The sequence below is a fragment of the Perissodus microlepis genome, chromosome 20, assembly GCF_051167445.1.
Source record: "Perissodus microlepis isolate ML-2025 ecotype Zambia chromosome 20, ASM5116744v1, whole genome shotgun sequence".
Classification (NCBI taxonomy): domain Eukaryota; kingdom Metazoa; phylum Chordata; class Actinopteri; order Cichliformes; family Cichlidae; genus Perissodus; species Perissodus microlepis.
This window is the reverse complement of record NC_140480.1, coordinates 19,669,268-19,693,123: the sequence shown is the minus strand read 5'-3', so window position 1 is coordinate 19,693,123 and position 23,856 is coordinate 19,669,268. Positions and strand designations below refer to the sequence as shown.

Sequence of the window (23,856 nt, the reverse complement as noted above, 5' to 3'; positions counted from 1 at the left end):
ACCCATGTAAGCAGAAGCTGAAGCTGTCGGACAAATACAAGTTTGTCTCCGTGTATAATCCATGTGTTTATGCACTGTAAAGATATTTGTCTGTGGGATGATATTAATCAAACATATTTCATGCTGGGCATTATATTATATGATATTGCCAAAGTGAGGTGACCGTAGCCTCCGTATGTTTTCTTCATCTCCCTGTAGGATCCAGACGATGGCTGGAGTGGAGGAAGGAGATCGAGCTGTTGTCAGATCTTGCATATTTTGGCCTAACAACATTCTTGGGTAGTCACCATAAACCATGTTTAGTTAATGCATTTAGCAGATTTCCTGTTTTGATCGATGGTTCTCCTCTCCAGGCTATCAGACTCTGGGTGAGGAATATGTTAACATTGTCCAAGTGGATCCCACTAAACGTCAGATCCCCTCTCCAGCCAGACGAGGTGTGTTTGTCCTCTGCCACGCCTTCGTTCCTTATCTGTTGGACAAGCTGCTGGTGTGTCTGGAGAACGAGCTTGAAGGCGGTCAGGAGAGCCGCCGTCGGCAGCAGGTGGGGTCTGTGCCGTGGAGCCTCGAGTCTTGGCTGAGGAGATGGGTCCAGAAAGCGGCGGCGCTGTGTTCAGAGCCCCAGAGGAGGGCGTGTCTGAACGCTGTGTTTGTCCTCCAGCAGAGCCTGACCCTCCTCTATCGCCTCCACTCGGCTCTGTTTTACGTCAGCGGGTCGTTCCATCACCTGTCCAAGAGAGTGGCTGATATTAGTTATGTAGGTAATTAAAAAAAAATCCAGTGCTGTGGGAAATATTTGTCCCTGATTTCTTTCGTTTTGTTGATTTTTGCATATTTGTCATACTTAAACGCATCAGATCATCTTTGGTATCACTGTGGATGAATTCTGTGCTACTCTTCTTTGCAGAATTGTGACCCTGATTTTACTTGGAGTCCAATGAAAGTGACATTTCATCCTACAGCTCGTATCTTCATGAATGTGTGTGTGTTTTAGATGCGTGTGGTAGGGCTGAACAGTAACGACAGCACCGTCGGGAGCAGTTACAGGTTACTGGGAGTCATGTCCCTCCTCCAGCTGCTCATCACTGTGTGTCTGCAACTCAACAACTTCAGACAGAGACAGAGAGCCAGGCAGGAGTGGGGTCTCCACAGGAAGCTCAGGTACACACTGGTGTGACAGCTTAAATCCCAGCACCATGTGCTCATGTCGGGGCATCGTTCCTGTTCCAGCAAGATTTAATCTACAAAAAACACATTCTAGGAATAAAACCTGATGAAATTCACGTCTTTATAAAAAAAAATAACATTTAATTGAAGTATGTCTGTGTAGTCCACAGCACAGACAGAGCTCTGGCCCCAGAGCTGCCCTCTGCATCCTCTGCCTGGAGGAGAGGAGACACTCCACCTCCACCCCCTGTGGACACCTGTTTTGCTGGGAGTGCATCACAGAGTGGTGCAACACCAAGGTCAGTGTGCACCATCTTCAGTGTTATTGGACAAACAGCAGTGCCAGTGTGATCGCTGTCATTAAGTTCCTGTTGTCGTCTTGTCAAAATAAAGTAACAAAGAACCAAAATGCTTACTAGATTACTGACACTAATGGTATTTGTAGCCAAGCCAATGTCCTTTTATTGGCTTCTGACATGTTTGATAATTAATGAAACACACTGTAAGCGCACATTTTTAATAACTTGAACATTAAAATGGGCAGAAATAACTGATCGAAAATTTTGAAACCAGTGAAAATGTAGACATTTTCCAGTCTGCCCACAGTGATGCCAGTTCAGTCGTGGTGGGCAGCGTTGCTTACATTTACACCAGTAAGACACTTAACAGCTGATTAAATCTACAAGCTAGCTTGTTTAACCAATGAACAGAAGGGAATCCTGGAACAGGAGCACAGGTAGTTTTTGAGGGTCAGCATCCCGGTGTACCCTGGACGGTCTCTGCAGATGTTGTTCCTATAACAGGAATTCTGCTGATTTGTGGTGTGTGGTCGTGCCATGCTCCTCCCACAGCTGGCTTTCACAAACGGCTGCCCCTCCCTGAATGTTCTTCATGATGCTCATCAGGGATTGTTGAGATTTTCTTTTAATATAAAGTCTTACAATACTTGACAACTGAAATAAAAAGCAAGTGACCAAGTTTTACTGCAGAAAGAATGCAGTTTTCCTTCTGACGTGAGTCCTTTCTGTCCTCTGGAGGTGCCTAAGTGTAAGTCTTACTTTTCTATCTAATTAAAAGATAGAAACAAGAAATGGGGAAAAAAGATACATTTAATTTTTAATTCCTTTTTTTGGGCACGTCATCCAATGGATAGTCCTATAAACTGAAAGTAGGCAAAGACAGACACCAACTGCTCCACCGTGCTTCCTTCCTGTTGGGCTGCCTTCCTGTGGCACCGTCGGCTTCACACCTTCAGCTACTAATGCAGGCTTGCTTGTGGTTTGTGGGTGTATATAAAAAGAGGCACTGTGGTGATCTGGTACCGTGGGGCATGATTATTCAAGACCTTGTGTGGGAGCAGATGTTAAGATTTAACAGGGAGCCAATGAAGAGGAGCCAGTATAGCAGAAACACGCCGTCTCTACTCACTGCAGCATTTTTACCCGCCTTTTGAGACAACAATGAACTACAAGTTATTATCAGGTTATCAGTCCAGCCAGAAGTAATCATTACATGAACTCGTTTTTTTCAGCATCACTCTATATTGTGCAGTCTTACATATTTACACATCGAAGGACACATCGTGGTCGTTAAAGCCATCCAGGGTGTGGTTAGACACCAGGTTTCTAAGATTTTTAACATCTCAGTTTTATCTGAGTTTAGACATCAACTGACATCAAGGCCTTTGTCTTTGCCATGTAATGAAAATGTGTGCTTCTGCATGCAATAGAGCTTTCTGTAAACCTTTCAGTGTGCTGTTTCACAGCACAGGAGTCTCTTTGAAATAGAAACTAAAGGCCTGAGATCGGTCCATAACTAGCTAAGCTAGGCTGGTCAATTGACATCTTAAATTTATGTTTAATTACCAGTAACTGCAGTACATGGCCATGATTAAAGATAGACTGATGATACTTAATGTTGAAGCATTAATAGATGGTAGAGCAGTCTTCACCTGACCTCATGTGTTTTACAGGCAGAGTGCCCCCTGTGTCGGGACAAGTTCCAGCCTCACAGACTGGTGTATCTGAGGAACTACAGCTAGAACCACAGAGCCTCCACTGTAATCAACTCAACTGCAGAAAACACAACTTGTTCTTTTTTTTTTTTTTTTTGCATTATTAAAAGAAAATTGAAAATGTGTTACCAATAAACATTGTTAAGTATTAAAATATGAATACAAACATGTACATGATTTGTGTTGCAGCCTCTGTTTCTGTTAGTTTTTGCATTTCTGTAGTACCACACTCCTTGGATAAAACGTAGCAGCTGATCCAGTGAAGGTGTCAGATGAGCCGCGTCCTGCTCATATTTTGGAATAAGGCTGTAAATATGACGAGACGCGGAACCAGTGAAGGGCTGTACATACTCTATGGCTGAAAAAAAACGAGCAGTCTAGGATGAAGCTTCATGTCTGTGGTCTTTGCTTCGATTCTAGTTGTGCAAGACTTCTCCAAGAATATGCAGTATTAATACTGCAAACCTGGGGCCATAATACTCTTGCAAAATACTTTTTTTAATTACCAAGAGGTTCACTTCTTGGTTAAAAGAAGATAAATAAATAAAAATATAATGCTACAGAGTTCAGAAGCAATACAGTAAGTGCAGAATAATTAATTGTCAAATATTAGAAAACTTACAACAGCAAACAGTGGTATATAAATATTGTACATCCACCTTCTCCAAAGCCCTTATCTGTGACTCAGACGACATGCAGAGCATAATGACGAGCACAGCATTTGCAAACATTGCTGGTTTAAAAAAAAAAAAAATAACCCCCATGCGCGCGCACACACACACACACACCAATAAAACAAGTCATTCTACATCAGTTTCTTTAAGCCACCACATCTACGGTTTGGTTAAAGCATGCAGAGCTGGAGCATCATAACAGACTGTTAAAAAAATGGAACCCAGCCATTAAAATAAAAGGAGCACTGTATCCTAAAATGTACTGAGATTTATCTACCCACTACCTGTATATACTATATTACATAGAAAAGTCAAATCTTTGATTTAAGACTCGCAGAAGACCATTCCAGCAGAAACATACCAAACATTTAGTTTTCACAAACCAGTCTAACATCCGTGATATCTTTGGATACAGCTTCAACTATACGAGCAGAGTTTCATCTTGGAAATATTACATCTGATCATTTAAAAACACAGCATTAATCTGATCAAAATACAATTTAACAACATTGCTAAGAGTTTGGATTCGCTGAAGTAAAAAGGGGGGGGAGGGGTCTATACCTCATTCAAACAAACAGCATTTTGAAACTACTGTGGCAAAAAGCACTTTCCCACAATTCCAAAAAAGTTCATTTACATTCACTTTAAATGACAGCATTCTGGATATTGTGTTCACTGAAGAATCATTTAGCCCTCAATGTGGATGGACCGACTCCCCACTGGTCCTGTCTGCTCTATAGTGGAGACAAACTCATGTTCAAGCCATTTCACCACCTCTTTATCACATCAAATAGATTTCAAGCTGCAGCAAACCAGTTTGAAGGAAAATCAAACCAGTCCAAAGTGCTTTGAAAGCAGTGATAAGCGCAGAGGTGGCAAAGAACCAGTAACAGAGCTGGAGCACAATCCTGGGGTCAAAGTGTTAACACCATTTAAAGCTACATATTAATGGACCAACAATCATGTCTTAAAACCCTCACTTTTATGCATAATACAAACGTTTCTAAAATTGTTAACCGACTAGTGTCTGATAACAACTAGTTAGTCGCACATCCATCATAAGACTTAATCAATCACTCAAACAATTATTCATTCTTCAATTTAATCTTATAATCAATTTTAATTAAAATATATTCCCCTTTAACTAAAGATGCTTGCTGGTTGGCTCTCCTGAACATTTGTAACATTTGTCTCTATAACTCTGAAAACAAGTCACCAATTCAAAATGATTAGTTGCACATTAAATAATGAGCACAGCCATTAGTGGGCGTTTCCTTCCCCTGCCCTGTCAAACCCAAACTATTATTTTAAGCATGCAATATAAGGAGCTGGAGGCTTGATTATACTACAGCGACATCCACATCATTTAAGGTGCAGAAGGCAGACATGATGGGGTCAAATGTCACATGATCTGTGTGTGTTTGTTCCATAAAATTCATAATTCTCAAATATGCACGCTTTAACCTAAACAAGCACAACAGAGTTAGTGGAAGTGAAGAAATGGAGAGATCAAACATTCAGTTCAGTCTTTGGTTTGATCTTAAGAAGCCAGCAGCACTTTAGACAAGCCCAGAAAAAAGAAACATAAGAAGGGAATCCCTGAAAAGCATCTATTTCATGTCACGTGAGGATTTGATGCCATCTTCAAGTTGACATGTTTAAAAAAATAATTTCAAGGAGGGGGATGTGCTGGTTTGGAAAGACAAGAGCACTTGGTAAGTCCAACAATATAGTGCTCATTTTACACACAGGGAACATCAATGGTGCTATCAGGAGTGAAGAAAACCATCTGCAGCCACTGGTGGAAAATACAAGTGGACATATTATTCCCAGTTCAGTGTCATTGTGAGCAGGAAGTAGAGAAGTACCCTCGGAAGCATTAGATAGAGCGAACAGCTGCAGAATGATTGCAGCAGTTCCTACTAGTGAAACGAAACATTCCTGTGGAAAGCAACAGAGGAAAAGTAGTCCCCTTTTTATTTGCAAAGAGCTGTGTGACACCACACAGACAGTTCTTTCAGGACTCGAGACAGCTCCTTCAGGATTCATGGAGGAGTTGGACAAGCACCCGTGTGGTGGTGTTCATCTTTTTCCCGACTTCATGTAGGACGGGATGGCACCTCGAGCCGTCAGGCCTTCGAAGCGTTTGTAGGTGTAGTTTATGAAGACCCAGTCCTTGTTCTTCAGATCAGCTTCAGCCTGATTGGACACCTGAGTGGCTGGAGTAACACAACAAGTAGTAAGGCATTTTAATAATCTGAGATTTCACAACAAAGCATGAAATATTTGGAGCTACACTGTATGTACCTGTAGGTGTGAGGATATCTGAATCAGGGAATTCGTCAAAGTTTGAGGTGTCGTCAATGCTTCTGATATTTATGGGAATGGCAGCAGGCCTCTCCCTGGAAACATCAGTAAAGTTACAAAACGAAAGTCAAAGTTTGCATTTGAAAACAGAATCAGCAAATTGCTCGAATGGCTAACGGTTCCCTCCACAAATCGCCGCATTACTTTGTTGGAGGGTTTTGTGTGTCCCAGTGATCCCAAGGGACATGCTGACCTCTGGTAGGATCTCCCAAGGCAAACAATGAAGAGCGATTCAGTTGACCCCTACTGATAAAAGATGACCAAGGGACCAGTGTACCCTGTCCGGGATAGAGTTACGGGGGCCCCGCCCTATGGAGCCAGGCCTGGGGAGGAAACTGGAGAGAGAGCGTTTGGTGGCTGTGCCCAGCTTGGGCTACCCTCTTGTAGGCCCAGCACCTACAGGTGGCGCAGTAGGCATCAAATGAAGTGTGTGTCGGTGGCAGAGGCCCGAGGTCCGATCCCTAGATACAGAGACTGGCTATCGGGAAGTGGAACGTCAACCTTCCCGCGGGGAAGGAGCCTGAGCTAGCGTGTGAGTTTGAGAGATGTCGGCTCAGTTGCGCTAACCTCAACGCATGGCTTGGGCTCTGGAACCAGACTTGTAGAGAGGGCCTTGACTCTATTTCAATCTGCAGTCAAATATAGGGATGTCCATAAGTGCACATGGCACCACAACACCCTAGAGCACAGGTCGATGATTGATTTTGGAATTCTTTCATCGGATCTGTGGCTGTATGTTCTGAACCTTCACGTAAAGAGAGAGACTGACCGGGTGCACCCAAGCGTATAGTGAGGGATCACTGGGAACGTCTTGCAGAGGCCAAAAGTATGTCTGTAATCCCACTGACACGCTTTCTATAGAGGAAACAGCGTCTCGGGATGAGGGGAGGGTGACCCTAATCCTTGGCTGACATGCCTCTGAAATGTCACGTGGAGATCTGGGGAGGTGCCTCCGGACTGACAGACTGGGGTAGTGGTTCCTCGGTTTAAGAAAGGGGACTCGAGCGCCTGCCTGTCAGGGAAGGTGTACGCCAAGGTTTGCCTGTTAGTCAAACCTTAGATACGGGATGAATAATGTGTTTTTTTGTCCTGGTCACAAAACAGTGGACCAGGTCTTTATCCTCAAGGACATCTGAGGGTGCACAGGACTCCAGCCAGACAAAGATCATCAAATGAAACTCATTTTTAAATGGCTTCCTGTTGACCTGTAGGCACGTTCACAACTCTCAGAGATTCTGGGTTCTTCTGTTTATGTTAAGTTGATTATTACAATTTAAAATGAAGACATTAGAGAATTCAACATGTCAGCACAACCAACTTTAACGTGCGTGGTAAGTATGCCCACCTGATATGGTCGTAGTCTACGCCCTCAAAGAAAGGATTGGACTTGATCTCCTCCACGCCCGAAGCCCCAATCCTGTGCTCCTCCTCACAGCAGAACCTGTAAACTCACGATCAGTTAGTACAATGCAATACAAACACCTCAGGTGTTAGAAGCCATTAGAAAGTTGACATTTTTGAAACGTCCATGGTCAGCATACAAAACAAGAGTGACAACAGCATGAACTAATATGACAGGATGGGAGATGAAGGAAAGCAGAGGTGTGCACTTGCCTGAGAATGAGGTCTTTGGCCTTCTCTGATATAGGCACCTCTGGAGGAAAGACGAGTGTTTCTCTCCAGTTCATCACTTTTCTGTACGTCTCTTGTGGAGTCTCTGAGCAAAATGGAGGATAACCTGCACAGACCAAAAAACAGGAGTCAGATATTATAAAAGCCCATCTTATAATAACCTCAAAAGGTGAATAAGATTCATTTCCTGAAAAATTACCTATCAGCATCTCATACATGATCACACCCAGGCTCCACCAGTCACACAGTTTGTTGTATCCATTTTGCATGAAGACCTCTGGAGCAATGTAGTCCGGTGTTCCCACTGTGGAGAATGCCTGATGGATAAAGGAAGGGGGTCAATACATAGGATGAAAGGATGGGAAAAGCTACCACCTTTGTTTAAATGTTACACTTCCCACAGACAGGCTTCACAAAGACATAGCTTTGTCTGCACCGGGTAAGATCAAGATTTAACTCAGGGCTGATCTAATCAAAACAAAAGGAAGTGAGATTGTAATTCTAGCCACACGATGTCATGCTTCCTTTGTGCCATACATTTACATTATTATAATAAATGAATATGAGCTTTATATGTCGATAACATGCAGGACTTTATTGACTGTGAAAAGCGTAACACTGTGCTTTCATCCTTCAAATGCTGCTGTCGTCATAAGTTTCAAGAAGAGCACATTATTACACTTTTTCTGTAGATTCAATGAATTAATAGTTTAAATAATGAGCATTTCGTTACAGCGGGGGCAGAGGAGTGAGGGGAAGACATGCGGGGCGGACTCGAACCCGGCCGTCCGCTCTCAGCCTTATGGCATGTGGTCGCCCGCTCCACGCACTTAGCATTTCTTTTTTACATTTCAAATTGTACAATCAAATACTCCCGTGGGTTTCTCTTTTTATTCACAACTAGTAACATTTGGCTCTGGGGTTTATCGTGAGCCCCTGACTGTGGCGCCATGTACTATTTCTAACAACTATCCCAATGACAAAAATATTTCCATTAACATTGGATTTGGTAACACCACAAAAACAATCGAGCACAATACCAAATAGCAGACATTTTCTACACTTTCTAATCACATGTGTGTTCAAACCTACCAGCTGCCTCCTGTTCCTCTTCCAGGTCTCTGCTTTCCTCTTAGAGTTCATGTTCTGGGATGCTGTGTAGGCAAGACAACTCCGTATTAAAAGCTACGACTCCATCACTGTGCATACAAACAGCGAGGCTCTCATCAGTCATTGAATACATAACATGTGTGCCACTGAAGGTGAGTGCAAGTCTTCCTCACAGTCAGGCCTGCTGTTTCAGCATGATGTCTATGATCACTGTGTGAACACAACTGTGAAAAGGCTGAGGTGTGCCAAACTATACAAGAACCAGACTGAAACCAGTCACAACAGCTCATGTTTTGAGGCTGCACTTCAGCCAATGCTTCAATACACAGAAATGTACCATCAGACTTGGATACACCATCTGGAAAGTATCTGATTGCCAGTGGCTTAATTTGTCCAGCATGACAATGATTTCACCCACACTGCCAAAGCAGTGAAACCATTCTTGGATAGACAAACACACAATGGAATACACTCAGACTGGCCTGCCCAGATCCCAATATTATGGAGGCAGAGTGGGATCACGCTGAAAGGATGATACAAATGGGCAGCCATCATCCAAATAAGAGCTTTAGAGTGTTCAGGAGAAGTATTCCTGAAGACTCCTTACAGAAATAATTAAAGAGAGAGAGAGAGAGAGAGAGAGAGAGAGAGAGAGAGAGAGAGAGAGAGAGAGAGAGAGAGAGAGAGAGAGAGAGAGAGAGAGAGAGAGCACCTGTGCTGAGGAATAAAAGTGTCCGACTTTCAAGTAAGGCTGCAGTGATTCATCAAGTATTTGGAATAATTCAAACATAAAAAAATCCTCAACACAAAGGTTTCTTTCAATGCTTCATTTAATGCTCGGCTCTGCAGCTCGCCGCTCTCACACGACTGCTTCAAACACATTTGGAGCTAAAAAGAAACCTGCAATAGAAACGTATTTAGAAGCAGCGTGTGAATAAAACGTATGACGAGCCCACACAGCCGCTAGTTTTAAACAAAAACACTGATGAATATGATGCTGTCATAGTTTGATCACACACACACAAACACAAAGAGGTGGAGTCCTTACAGACAGTGAGTGAAAGAAAGTGTGTCTGTCGTCCAAAACAGCAGCGCTGCTCCTGCGATCACCATTAAAACCTTTACTGGGAAAAAGTGAGTGTCCTTCATCAAAGCAGCTGATCAACAAACTCCAACATGAAGAAAAGCAAACTCAGCAGCTGCTGTTTGTTTCACACAGAAATCTGCAGTAAGCCTCCAGAGATTGCATTTAAACCTGCAGATGAACTGCTAACTTAGCCTGTTTGTACAGCAGCTGTCCTATTTGATGCCTGCAGCAAACGGGGGGAGTCTAAAGGGGGGCATTGGGTGTACTGGACCATATTAAGGCTTTGTAACACTTTTCAGATTAAAAGTGTTAATTGAAATGAATTAAACATTAATATTTAAAAATAAATATAAACACCTTTTCACAAGCCAGTAAAACTAAGACACTGAGCCAAGCAATTTTAGGTTGTTATCAGAATGAATGAACATCTGCACCATCATAACATCTGTTTCAGCAGCACAGCAAACTGGCCTTCCTTCACTGCAGCCAGCACACGCTCCGTGTAAGACTTACAGTCACTGGCTGCACACTAACCCACACACAAACACTGAACATGTGCACACCACAGATACCTCATCCACGAGATAAAACACTGTCAGAGAGAACTTTAGAGCATTTATAGATTTTGGCACTTAAGGAAGTGTTTTCTTTTAAAATTTTAATGTAATATTTTATATAAAAACAGCCTAAGGGTTGAGTTAATGTTACAGTTTCTAAAATGGAAACCACTGAGCAGTTCATTTTAAAAGACCCGTGTTTATTCTCTTTGTATATTAAATATTTATTATTGCAAAGCTATTTCTTATACGATTCATCGATGGAATAATCGATAGATTACTCAATTACTAAAATAATCAATCGCTGCAGCCTGACTTTCATCCTTACTAGAACTGTACAAATTCTGTTGTGTGCACATTTTAATAAAAGTCTTTTGTACAGTACTGTAGGCCCCAATATTATAGTCACCATGTCAAATGTGACTGCAAACACTCAGACACTGTGTAGAAACATCCAACTTATATCAGTATTCCTAGCAATCCTGCACATTTCCTGTCATCTGATTTATGGAAAACTGAGCAGAGGAGGAAGTCTGCTCACACTGACCGTGGTCAAACTTCTGAGCTGTGAGCACTGTTTTTAAGGAAACAAGTTAAATGCAAGCAAGTGACGGGTGCTGCATGCAAGCTATATTTGAATTAAATGGACTTTGCTGACTTTGCTTACTGAGGTCATTGGGCAGGCTGTGGTTCAGGTTCTTGTAGAACTCAGTCCGATGAGCCCTCTTTAAGCCTGTGCACAGCCCAAAGTCAGACAGCTTCACATGACCCTGAAACCAAGAGCACAACATTACACATAGCAGCAAAGTATGACGTCATACCAGGGTCACAAAACCAGACGTGTGCCCCACTGTGACCAAAGGTCAAAGTTCCTCATAGATAAACAGACCAAACAGAAACTCAGTCTAACTATGGTCACATGTTCCAATCATTTAAAAATGGTGTTTCCACAGAAACTGTGAGTGTAGTAAAAACGAGAGCTCGGACGCACCCTGGAGTCCAGCAGCAAGTTGTCTGGTTTGATGTCTCTGTGGATGAAGCCCAACTGGTGGATGGAGTCAATGGCCAGCACCGTCTCTGCTATGTAGAACTGCGTAGCCTCTTCTGACAGAGTGTCCTTCTTCATCAGCAGGGTCATCATGTCGCCTGCACCACAGCAGCAGAGAACAGTCATTCTACAAGACGGATGAATACGGTTTCCAGCACATTTAAGTGGGTTTATTTTACTAATTAGCATCAACGTCTGTGCAATGCATCGAAAAAAAAAACCAAAAACAAACAAAACACAGAGACATGAGAGTGTTGTTAATGTGAAGCAACAGGATGACTGGTTTTTTCCCCTAAACTGTTTTTGACTTTGAAATTGTGTGAGTGATGAAATCATAACTGACTGCCAGACTTATAGAGGGGTGCAGCTACAGTACTATTGAAGATGACAACAGCATTCTTGTGTCACAGCAGTTTTTCATGCTGAGCAGCGCCCCGTTCATACCTCCAGGTAGAAACTCCATGATGAGGTAAAGGTTCAGCTTATCCTGGAAACTGTAGAACATTTTGACCACCCACAGACTGTCGGCCTCGACCAGAATGTCTCGTTCAGCACGGATGTGACCGACCTGTACATGGACAGGAAGAAGGGGTTACACACAGATGTCAAAGGGCAGCACTTCAGGGTGTGTATCCTGTAGCTCACCTGTTCTTTCTCAAGCATATCAGCTTTGCGGAGGATCTTCATAGCATAAACATGACCGGTGTCTTTCTTCTGCACCAAGCGTACCTGCAAGTAGAAATCAAGAGTGCTCATCAAAAAAGCTGATGATGGGTGTGGGAGCTTCTCCTGCCCAGAAGTTAGCCTCTCTTCTTCTTTCACTGATTGACTGCAGGATGGATGGAGCGGACTATGGAAACCCGTTTTTGCCACTAAAAAATGTATCCATAACTCCAAATTTTGAGTTATTTTCTCGAAATTTTCACTTATTAACTCGAAATTTCGAGTTAGCTCTGCCAATCTGCGTGAACGAAGTCATTTTCTTGTTACCCAGAAGCATATGGCGCAGAGTAACGCGTACTCAAAACCAGACCGCAACAGAGTTTTCGAGAGTACGTTTGCTGATTTTAACGCCATGTGATTCAGCTAATAACACAAGGATTTCATCATTTGTGAAGCCTGGCTGAAAATACTCAGCAATTCATTCATGTGCATTCATGACTGGCTGTAATACTGGTAGCTTAGCTGTAGCAGTACTTGAGGGCTTCAACTTCCGGGTAACAAGGAAATGACATCATTAACGTAGATTACTGATTGGCAGAGCTAACTCGAAATTTTGAGTTACTTTTCTGAAAATTTAGAGTTAATAAGTCAAAATTTCGAGAAAATAATTTGAAATTTCGAGTTATGGATACTTTTTTTTAGTGGCGGAAATGGGCTTCCATAGAGGACAGATCTACTAATGAAGTAGAGATTCTTTAAATTATGGAATTTTTTTTCTAATCAATCAGGTGAAGCCAGTGCACTACACTCTGCAGTGATATGCTGAGGGACCAGCACTGGAGCTAGTAATATGAGGAATCAGCAACATGTAACAGTGAAGACGTGGTTACTTGTTACATTTGTTTTTTTAAATGCTGTAACAAAAAATATCTCAAATGTGGACAAAAATAAAGTATTTCTTATCTCATGTTCCGTTAGAGTAAAGTTCTATGTTCACTGAACCTTTAAAGCAACAGTTTAAATCAGAATGAGCTCCCCTCAGTCTCCTAGCATAGACCAGCTACAGTATCAGTTTCAAAATCCCATGTGGGCTTTTTGCCTAGCTATTGCATTCACAAGATTTTTACAAGACTTGACGTCTAACCTTCACCCTGGGGTTTAGGTCACCGACATTTAAACTCATCTGACATTTTCAGCAGATACACCTACACTATCAATTTGAAACTTCGTCACCTCATTTTAGAGTTATTGCATTAGCAAACTTCAGCGTGTACGTCAAAATTGTAATTGGTGCATTTCTACACAGTGATGAGCAGAGTTAGAATTGTTTCCGTTTTTTTCCATGTTTCAAAACAACAGCATCAAATGCTTTTACCTCTCCGAAAGCTCCTCGGCCAATCACCTTCAGGGATTCAAAGTCCTCCAGACCCAGTCGAGTACGTTTCAAACGCAGAAATTCGGTCTCCTTCCTTGCATGCTCAGAGCGCCGGATACGTTTCTGCAGAGGACACAGCACTTTAAATACACTATACTGTTTAATTCACACTTCAGAGGTGTCTTATTTTAAAGCAATAATTAAAATTTACTGTTAAGCAAATTAAGATGTAAGAAAGAAAAATGACCTCCAACAGCCCAGCTTAGATTACTGTCTGGTGGATTTTCAGTGCTTCTAGCTAAAAGAATGAAGAACTGTTTACTGTTTAAGGGACTGACAGTGAAAGTGGACGGTATAGCCATGATTTTTAAACATAAAGCTCATTGTTGCAGCCCGAGGTAGCACAAAGGTGATCCCTTAGACTGGTTTATAGTTGAAATCCACCCGTGTTATTGGTTCTGTTACCAGTTAGTTAACATAAACAAATGGAAGTCTACTGACCAAAAGCAACCAGACTCATTTTTAAAACTTTAAGTTCTGATTTCTTTTTTAAATGCAGCTACAGAGGCCGTTTGAGAGCAGGGCTCCATGCTGTAAATTAGCCTTTGTACATGAAGCGTTTCATGTCCACTGTGAGACTTTATTATACTCTGGAGCAGACACAGACAGCTGGAGATACAACAGCTGATTGGTTGTTCCTGTTACACTCTTTGAGTATAACATTTGAGTGCACTGATTCTTATATAGTGCTTGTCTACTCTCCCGGAGTACTCAAAGCGCTCTATACAACATGCCTCATGCCAATAACACCCATTCATACAAGCACTTTCTTCTATACTTTAGTGCTGTGTAGCTAACATTCATACTCAGATGGTTAGTATCTTGCCCAAGGATATTTGGAACCACCAACCTTCCAATCAGTAGCTGACCTGCCCTACCTGACCTACACCAACACGGAGATTACACACACTGTGACATAAGTCTCCAGAAACACTGGGGTCAGTAAACACCTTACTCACCTCTTCATCAGCCAAGCCCTCCTGATCCATAACTTTCTCCAGCTTCTGCTGCCTGAAACCACAGCACAGCTTATTACTGGTTACAGGCATAAGTTATGTTTCTTTATTAAACACATGACAAACACAGAACAAAGCTTTAGTGCACTTTTACTACCCTATCTTTTTCATATAGCAAAAACGTTCTGTACTAAAAATGCAATAAACCAGTCAGGACGAGGTTATGACTATACTGTACTGTGAATGTCACAACAGGAAGTGACCCCTCCTCAGTGTAATACTGACAGAAGCCACATCCTGATAAACCAAAACAAACAAAGTGGGTTGTCCATGCATTAGCCATCAGGTTCAGTTGTGCTGTGAATTCAGTGGTTAGTTGTTTTATTTGGAGGAGAAATTAATCGGCCCACTGTTTTTTTTGTAGCTCATAACTAAAGCTAAAATGGCAACGTTAGCCTTTGTTCACGTAAGAAGCACTAAAGCTTGCGAGCGTTACCTCATCTCTCTCTCCTCATGCTGAGCGATGAGGTTACTATAGAAGTTCTCCAGGGTCACTTTGGCCATGGTGACCCTCTCTTTGGTGTGGTTACTCATGGAGGGGTACGAGGTCTGGCTGGTCATTGCCATGCTTTACCTGAGACAATAAAAAGAGCAAAGAGTTGTGCACTGAAGGATGCAGAGAAGACATCTGCTCTATTAAAACATGTTTTGTGTTATGGTAATCTCAGATTTCCCACATCTAAAAATACTAAACTATGAAATAAGAAGACCGTTGGTCCACAGAAAGAGGAAGGAAAGTAGCAGGCTCTGCTGCCTGTGACAATGCTGCTATGAAGAAACAATGAGGAAATCTAACATGTAAAAAACTGACACCAGACCAGAGGAGGATATTTTAAATATTATGTGGAAGGGCTGGGTTAGAGTTGCATTGGGTTAGAGAGTCAGGAAATTGAGCAACTGTTGATTATTGTGCTTTAACACAACTGTGCAAAAGCCTTTTCCCACATGTCACTTTATGTTTTGCTAGGAAACAGTTTGGACCATTTGAACAAGCTTGAACAGTCATACTGATACAACCAGGTATCTATATTACCTTTGAACACAGCCTGAACTCTCTTAAGCAAGCTTCCAACTAATTCTCTCAGTCATCTTCAGGTTTATCAGGCTTCCTGAAGGATATTCCAAAAGCTTTCTTTGGATGATGTCTGCTAGTGATGTGCGCGACTAGTGGACTAGATGATCGTGGACGGTAGGGCAGGGCGATATGGCCAAAAATATATATCATGATATATATTTGAAAATTTGCGATAACGATATAATTTCTGCGAGACAAAATACAACTCCACAACTTTACTAGCGCAAAAAAAACGCCCATCCATTTATTTTACTTAAACAAGCAGTTGTTTTTTTGGGTTTTTTTTTTGTTTTTTAATGTGCATTAAAGCTATATAAACATTTAACAGTGCAAAGGCAAATTCCAAGTTTAACCAAAAGGCATTTCCAGTAGAAATGGGCTGACATATCCTGAGCATAACCATGTATAATATCCACTTAAGTTAAAAAAGAGGTGCTTTGCTACATTAAACTGCAGTGTGCCAAATAAAAAAGTCAAATACGTATTTTTGGGGCTGCCACAAACGATTATTTTGATAGTCGACTAGTCACCGATTATTTTTGCGATTAGTCGACTAATCAGATCACGCATCCATTGGACGTAAAACGTACAGCTTATTGCACCAGCAGCATCTGCTCTTATATAACTATCATTAGCTTAGAGCTTTAAGTGTTTAAGGTATGTGCTAACTAAAAATAAAGACAAGATGATAGTTTATTACATTTTAATGAAATTTGCAGATTGTTTCCGTGAAGTTTAATAAACTCCTTGCTATCTAAAATATAACAGGACACCGGAGTATATTCTCGAGCATCTCACACTTCTGATAATCAGTTGTCTGCTTGACGTTTATTCAGCTGTGTAAAAACTATAACTTTAATCTCAGCCAAACCGATTTACTCAGGAACAAATAAAACACTGGAAAAAGCCAAACAATAACATTTTTAAGTTATCTAAGTGACTAATATATGTTTAACCTGAGTAGCGAAAGACGGCGGTGGGTTTGAAAACGATTTGCCGGGAGTCCGGTGTTCTCACGGGCTCTAGTGAACCTTGCCCCCGGCTAGCTATCGAGCTAGTGGGTAACAGACGTCTCCGAAAACGTCGGAGCGCTTTTGAAAATATGTGGTCTTGATAAACTGAGCAGATATTTGAGGTTTACACAGCTACATTCTCGACTGAAAATATGTTAAATGTTTATTTTGTGACCCAGAAAGAATAATAAGAGTAATATTAAAACTAGCTAGCTGCCGCCATTGTTGGAAACTGAGCTGGGCTGTGCTATGAATTCTGGGACAGAGCTACTTCTTCTTCTGGGTTTAACGGCAGCTGGCATCCTTGTACATGCAGTGCTGCCATCTTCTGTTTCAGTCCGTTATTACACTCTTAAATCCTACTACTTATTCCTGCGTCTTTTGTGATCTTACAAAGCTTCAAACGACGCGTCGACTATTAAATCAGTCATCGGCGATTTTGATAATCGACGTAATCGTGACTAGTCGACTAATCGTGGCAGCCCTAGTATTTTTCGGACCATAAGGTGCACGGGGTTATAAGGCACATTAAGCGAAACAAAGCAGTCAGATAAATCAAACTTTATTCAATTCATTCTTCTTGCTTCCTCCACTTCTGTACCATTGATTCGTTAATGCTGTATTCTATCACAGCTGCTCTATTCCCATGTTGTTGTAGTATATTAATGACTAACCTCGTATTGTGGAGGGATTATCTCAGTTGTTCTCCTGACTGAAGTTTGGTCCGTTTACAGCATCCTGCCATGTGATTGCATTTGTCTCTAACCATCAGGAACCTTCACGTTAACTTTTATCGAGTGGAAAAGTGTTTTTCGGCACTGCACATGCGAGTTTTACCCATATTCTATCGCTAAATTTCATTTTCTTATCGTTGCCTAGCATTGTACCGGTATTACCGTGAACGGTATAATATGGCCCAGCCCTAGTGGACGGGCTCTGCATTAGCACAGGTTAAAGAGTTCAGTCATCTGGAGGGGCTCAGAATAGAGCTGCTACTCTAAGGAGACAGGAGGCAGTCGAGGAGGTCGCCTCCTGGGTAAAGTATTCCAAAAAATCCCAAAATCCCGAACACCACTGAAATGGAGCCTCAAACCATGACAGACACTCCACCGTGTTTACAGTTCGCTGTAGACACTCTGAACAACTATTTCTTTAGATTCATTGTACAATCAGACTTGTTGCCACTGATTTTTAGTCTAGTTTTTGTGTAATTTGGCACAGCTCAGCCTTTTCTCCATGTTTCCTTTACTTGAGAATGGCTACTTGACAGCCTACTCTTTCATTCAGACCATTTCTGCTGCAGAGGATTGGCCTGTGCATCTCGCAGGTGCTATGTTAGTGCTTTGGTAGGTCTTTTAGATAATGTTCATCTGTAGACAGTTTTGTCATACTGGGGTTTTTTTGTGTGTCTTATCAAGTTTCCTCAAATTTTTAAGGACAATCTGCAAACCTCGCTGAGATTGTGAGTTTTTGAGAATCAAAAGTCAATCAAAAATACTATTTCATTCCTGCCAAACTGTTATGGCTGACGTACAGCTAAAGAAGAAAATAAATCATACATTTGTGACATAGGCTGCTAGTAAAAAGAGCCATACAATTTAAAATTGCATTCAAGTTGTTTGGTATGTGTAGATGAAACACTGGTTCATCCCTTTTGTTTATGATTGAATGATTCATAGGTCAGTTTGTGACACACTGGACCTAAAAAAAAAAAAATGCAGCAAACATGTTTCATGAATCACTGTTATGACCTGAAATCCAAATATAAAACTGTCATATTCAAATGTCATGCAGCAAATACAGTTATATACAACCATTTATATTAAAATGCTGACAATGCCTTGTGAGTTTTTGGGAAACAAAAGAAACAACTAGACTGCACACCAACTACACACTCCAAACACATTAAATGTCACAAATCTCGCCACTGTCACAACTTTCCTCAGCAAACAAATGTCACATCATTTATTTGTTGGGTTTGCGAGCACAATCAGCTTGCCTCCAGTATTTCCTTAGACTATCGCCTTTTTATTGTTTCTTTCTGTACGTATTATTAGAATCAGGATTGTCGTTATTTAGCCAAGTTTGTGCACACGGACAAGGAACCTGACTCCAGTTCACACTTTGCTCTTCTGCAAGGAAGAAGATTCTAAAGATGTTAAATTATTGCATATACTGCTTATTTATTTATTAATTAGGGATGTTCAACGTTTCCTCAGATCTCTTAGTCTACTACACGAGGAAAATTTTTTTTGACTAACTGACTAGTCTAAAAACCAAGAAACACGCAGGTATTAGGTTGAATTTGATACGCAGGTAATGGAAAGTGTCAAACTAACAAAGGCACCTGACACCATGAATCACATTCTTCAATAATGAATCATGCTGCTTAAATGCACAGCACCTCACATCACGCCTTACCAACACTGCACACTTACTGCAGGCTGACAACGCAGAAGAAAAATGATGAAAACAAATCGACGTTTAACATGACATGAAAACAGAACGCGTTCACGCATTACTAAAATATGACATCCGAAAAACGAATGAACTGTGTAGTGTGGTGCTTAGTGCTGTGCACACTGTTTGAATGTTCATGACAGCCACTGAATTAAAAGTTTAAATCTAAAATATCAAAATAATAAATCATCCGCTTATCTGATGTCGGGTTGCAGGGCAGCAGGGAAGCCCAAATCTCCCTCTGCCACCTCCTCCAACTTATCCAGAGAAACATTGAAGAGTTCCCAGGCCAGCCAATCGATATAAGCTTCCCAGTGTGTCCCAGGTCTACGCTGCGGCCTCCTCCAAGTAGGACATGCTTGGTCTAAACACTTTACCGAGGAGGCGACAGCTTTAGCCGTGTCCTTTCAATGTGGAGGAGTAGCGGGTCTACTCTGAATCCCTCCCAAATGACTGAACTCTTTATCTAAGGGAGAGCTCATCCACCTTTTGGACAAAGCCAATTTGTATCCGCAATCTAATTCTAATATTGTTAACAAAAAGATTATGCCTACATTTACAGATTCATGGTGTTTCTCAACAACAATGTGTCATCTGGTGGCAGATGGCTAACATTCATGACACAATAATATATCGAATCGTTAGTCTGCCTGCCTGTCGATTCTTGCACTCTCACTACGATCAGCTGATTTCAGTGAGGATATGGACATTAGCTTTATTGCACAAAAGGATGAGAGCGCAATGGTAAAGTGGAGGACAGATACAAATGCCTCATACTGTTAACACAACTTTGGCTCTTTGAAAGCACCTGCACAGCAAGCATGCTAACGCTAAGCCGAGAGCCCAGAGTGATGTTAAAGCTGAGTAAATGCTGACCCCAGACCAGCACCGTGATAAAGTCAGCCACAGCTGAACATCAACAGGTAACAAACTGATGAACAGCCAAGCTGCAGCTTCCGTTCTACCTGTTCATGTTCCTACAGTAGAATATCTGTGGTGATCACTTTAAAGTGTCTTATATTTGATTTGTGTCATCAGCTCTGTTTTCATACCTAAATGCTCTGAGAAAGCTCAGGTGTGTCCTCATTAGGACAGGGATTTGTGTTGGCTGTAGCCTCAGGTTTATATTGTTAATTGGTCATTATGAGACAGTATTTCAGATCATTCAACATGAAAGTAATGTAACAAATCCAAGGTGTAATCAAGTAACCTACTGCATTACCTTCAAGGAAAGTGTTCTGTGTAATATGTGCATTAATTACTTATTTGAGTAATGACAGGAACACTGATCACAACAAAGAGTGGCAACACCTCCAACATGCACAAACATGTAATTCATTTGCATGAATATGATGACTTTGATATGCTGCTTAGAGATGGTGGTGACTCAAAGTGGAGCCAATGAGAATTGATAAGTGATATCTATAATGGAGTAGAAACTGCTCAATTCTTCCCCATCCCTGACGATTACAGGACCAGTGCTGCTGTTTTGGATGCTGGAAACATGTTTCTCACTCAGCGTCTCAGTAACAGCTCAGCCTCTTTGCTCTTAGTGGTGTGCACGCTCCATGTGACAACATCATATTCACTTCAGCTGCTATGTTATCAGTGTTTTTGTTTATAACTGGGGGCTGTGTGGGCATAATGTTGTTATACTTTTTATTCACACGCTGCCCCTAAATACTGTTGCAGGTCAGTTTTTAGTCGCACATGTGGGTGAAGCACTCATGCTACAGAGTGGCGCATCACTGAAGCAAAACCTTTTATAATTGAATTACCTGATGAATTGTACACTATATTGTTACATACTTTGTGACAAAGGATTCAAATATGTATAAAGAAGGAACTTATACATCGGACTGTTTAACAATTTGTTAGGAAAGCACACAGGCTTCCACTGTGGGAAATCAGCACATCTCCAACCTCCAAACCACCACTAATCCCTAAGAACCACAAGTATTATCTCACCAAGTTTATAATGGTAGACTAACAATGTCATGCTCCCCTGCAGCCTGTACAGCTAACATTAGTAACTTTAGTTACATTTGGTGCGTGGGAGAGTAAATTAGTTTTTATGTGTAGTAAACAAATTCTATGAAATATGCAACATGTAACACAATTAGAGAAAAAACAGAGGTAAAAACAGGGGGGGGGGGGCTATGTCATGTTTTGTCAGACGTTTATGACGTTTCACTGAAGTCCACACCGTCTGCCTTTTTCCGCAAGTTGCATCTGCTCAAAGTTTTATGATCTCAGATAAACAAGTACATTAAAAGAGGAAATAAATAAAACGCGACGGTCAAGAAATAGCATTTAAACCCGACAGGAGCCAACAACACGTAGTTCCGGATGCACGCAGTGCCGAAAGAGTAAAGTATTACGGATAGAGAATGACTTAAGCCAACACTCACGATCCTTCCTCAGTTCTCTTGAAGTTTAGAACTTTAAATTTACAAAGTTTCATTAATCTCACTCTACTACACTAACTTGCTATCATTAGTTAGCTAGCTAGTTTGCTATTAAAGTTCCTGCCAGCGTAAAGCCAGCGAGGGAAAACATAAGCGATACCCAATACTTCCTTCAAAATAAAACGGCCCTTTTTCGAGGAAATGTTTCGCCTCAGCTTTGAATGTATGCGTCTTTATTTTTTTAAAGCCTTGACCAGAAAACTCCGGCCATCGTATCCACTGCTTTACAACTTGACTTGAAGTTCTCCAAAGCAAACAGCTAAGTGAAAGTTAGCTAGTTAACGTTAGCTACTTATCTGCTCAAAGCGCCCCAGTCGTTTGTCACAAGTACAATAAGGAACAAAAAAACATATTCGTTACTTGTTTCACAAGGCAGCGAAAAAAAGAAAGCAGCTACTACAGCAACTTGTCGTTGTTTAATTCCACGTTTTTAGAGTTACTCTTTGTTCGCTTACCTTGGTCGAAGGTGCGGTAGCTGTCGCCTCTTGCTCTGCTTTGCGATGAGCGTTGAGTCACCAGCAGTTTGAACTCAGCGGACACCTAGCGGCGCATCATGCCCTCCTCCGTGAGCCAGCACAGGAAAGAGTGGATTTCTCCACTGCTCGTCACATACATGACACTTTGAGCGTTCACTCAAACACGTGGCGACATGTTAATAATTTGATTCTCATAAGACGACCGAGAAACAGCTCAACGGCATTACTGCTAACACCAAGTATGCACTGTACTGTAAGCTAGCAACATTATTTGACAGCAGTAACAAAGCTCTTTATAGAAAATAACAGTTTTAAAGGAATATAAAAATAATAATACACATTTAAAGGAAATCAAGAAAGCTTTAAACTCAGCAAACAATAAAGTTACAGCTATAAAATAATAGGCTATTCTCTGCATAAAGAGAAATGAGTGGCCTCAAGTTTCGCAATAATATTTATTTTTGCTCTGTCCGGTATTTAAAGACTCCCTGTGGCCTCTTTTGGATCCTCAAAGTCCAATTTCAGGATAATGTATTGCTGGTAATGCTGGGAAAAGTTTCACACAAGTGTAAATGGATAATTAAAGATTCATAGTTAACTGTATAATTAACCATGAAAAAGTTCGGCTGCAAAGTTTTATTAGAAATCAACCAAGAGTTATTTTTAGGTTTAGTATCACTCACAGCACATGTATGTAGGGTAGACCGCTTGTTACACTTTCTACGCATGAATTGCTAATAATTGATAAGTCTTTCAATAATCATTTCTTCATTAAATCAGAGCTTAAGGTGCTGCCTCCAAATGAGAAATGTTTTCATTTTTGCATTTAATTGGAACTAAAAGCCATTACCATCAACAACAGTCTGATACATTGTATTGTAAGTTTCTGAGAGTTAATAGCTTGAGTGATAGGCGGCTCACAGGACAACTCCAATTCTTTATTTGTACTATCCTTTCATTTCAGAGTGCAATGAGACATCAAACTTCATAATTTTCAATAAAAGAAAAACTGGAAAAATTGGGGTGTTGTTTAAATTTTGACCATAAAAAAATTATTTATGTATGTTTTTCAGATAGAGATGTCAGTAAGTTTAAAAATGACCACCTAATGCCCCCATGAATTTGAAGCAGTGCTAAATATTATGAAATATTTTACATACAAGCAGTGAAAGGAATGAATTTACAGTACTATATAGCTATTGTTAAAGCCAAAAAAAAAACAACTGTGGACAGATTCCAAATTCCATGGCTGTATTTTTTGTATTTCTAACTGATGTGTCATTGATATCATTACAAAGGAAAGAGGTTCCCTACATCTTTTTTGCAAGATTGAGAATAAAAGTGAACAACGTCAATATTAAACTGAACTGCTCTCCATTTTAAAATCTTGATGCTCAATCATCCAGGTAAGGAACGTCTTATGTTCTCTATTTAAAGGTTGCTAGTCTTGATCCAGTAACTCTATAACTCACTCAAAGTCACACAAGTCAGTTCTGACCCTGGATTTCCAGGAGTACAATCTCTGTGAGATCAGTTTTGGCAGACAACACATCTAAGCCATTCTTCCTTCTGCTGGCTGTTTGTTTATGGTTTA

At 41.0% G+C, this 23,856-nt stretch overlaps 2 protein-coding genes across 3 annotated transcripts in view; one reads left to right on the top strand and one right to left on the bottom strand.

Moving 5' to 3' along the window:
• pex10 (peroxisomal biogenesis factor 10) overlaps positions 1-3,358 on the top strand; it is a 7,835-nt gene extending 4,477 nt beyond the window's left edge. The window contains exons 2-6 of the mRNA XM_084916994.1: positions 199-279; positions 354-757; positions 995-1,161; positions 1,331-1,466; positions 3,140-3,358. Of these exons, the coding sequence (XP_084773120.1) occupies positions 199-279; positions 354-757; positions 995-1,161; positions 1,331-1,466; positions 3,140-3,208 (857 nt within the window). The 3' untranslated portion in view covers positions 3,209-3,358. The remainder of the gene's footprint in view (positions 1-198; positions 280-353; positions 758-994; positions 1,162-1,330; positions 1,467-3,139) is intronic.
• A 300-nt stretch (positions 3,359-3,658) lies between these two features.
• Positions 3,659-22,373, bottom strand: LOC146364427 (serine/threonine-protein kinase 38). Of its 2 annotated transcripts, none has more exons than XM_084916992.1 (14): positions 22,242-22,373; positions 15,207-15,344; positions 14,714-14,765; positions 13,695-13,817; positions 12,302-12,385; positions 12,101-12,224; positions 11,600-11,754; positions 11,267-11,378; positions 8,947-9,008; positions 8,054-8,171; positions 7,837-7,960; positions 7,568-7,663; positions 6,163-6,257; positions 3,659-6,074 (listed from the first exon to the last, which is right to left on the bottom strand). In XM_084916992.1, the coding sequence occupies exons 2-14, from the start codon at positions 15,335-15,337 to the stop codon at positions 5,938-5,940; spliced, it is 1,413 nt and encodes a 470-aa protein (XP_084773118.1). In that variant the 5' UTR covers positions 15,338-15,344; positions 22,242-22,373; the 3' UTR covers positions 3,659-5,937. The 2 variants fall into 2 exon arrangements, with proteins under 2 accessions (XP_084773118.1, XP_084773119.1); XM_084916993.1 differs by having other exon boundaries at positions 11,276-11,378.
• Positions 22,374-23,856: the final 1,483 nt, after the last annotated feature.

What these genes read in the sequence shown, in the direction of transcription:
- LOC146364427 (XM_084916992.1), bottom strand. Translation starts at nt 15,337, where the DNA reads ATGGCAATGACCAGCCAGACCTCGTACCCCTCCATGAGTAACCACACC. An exon ending in AGGGCTTGGCTGATGAAGAG is followed by an intron (nt 13,818 to 14,713) that starts GTGAGTAAGGTG and finishes TGTCCTCTGCAG; the next exon opens with AAACGTATCCGGCGCTCTGA. An exon ending in CAATGACCTCAGTAAGCAAA is followed by an intron (nt 9,009 to 11,266) that starts GTCAGCAAAGTC and finishes TTGCCTACACAG; the next exon opens with CATCCCAGAACATGAACTCT.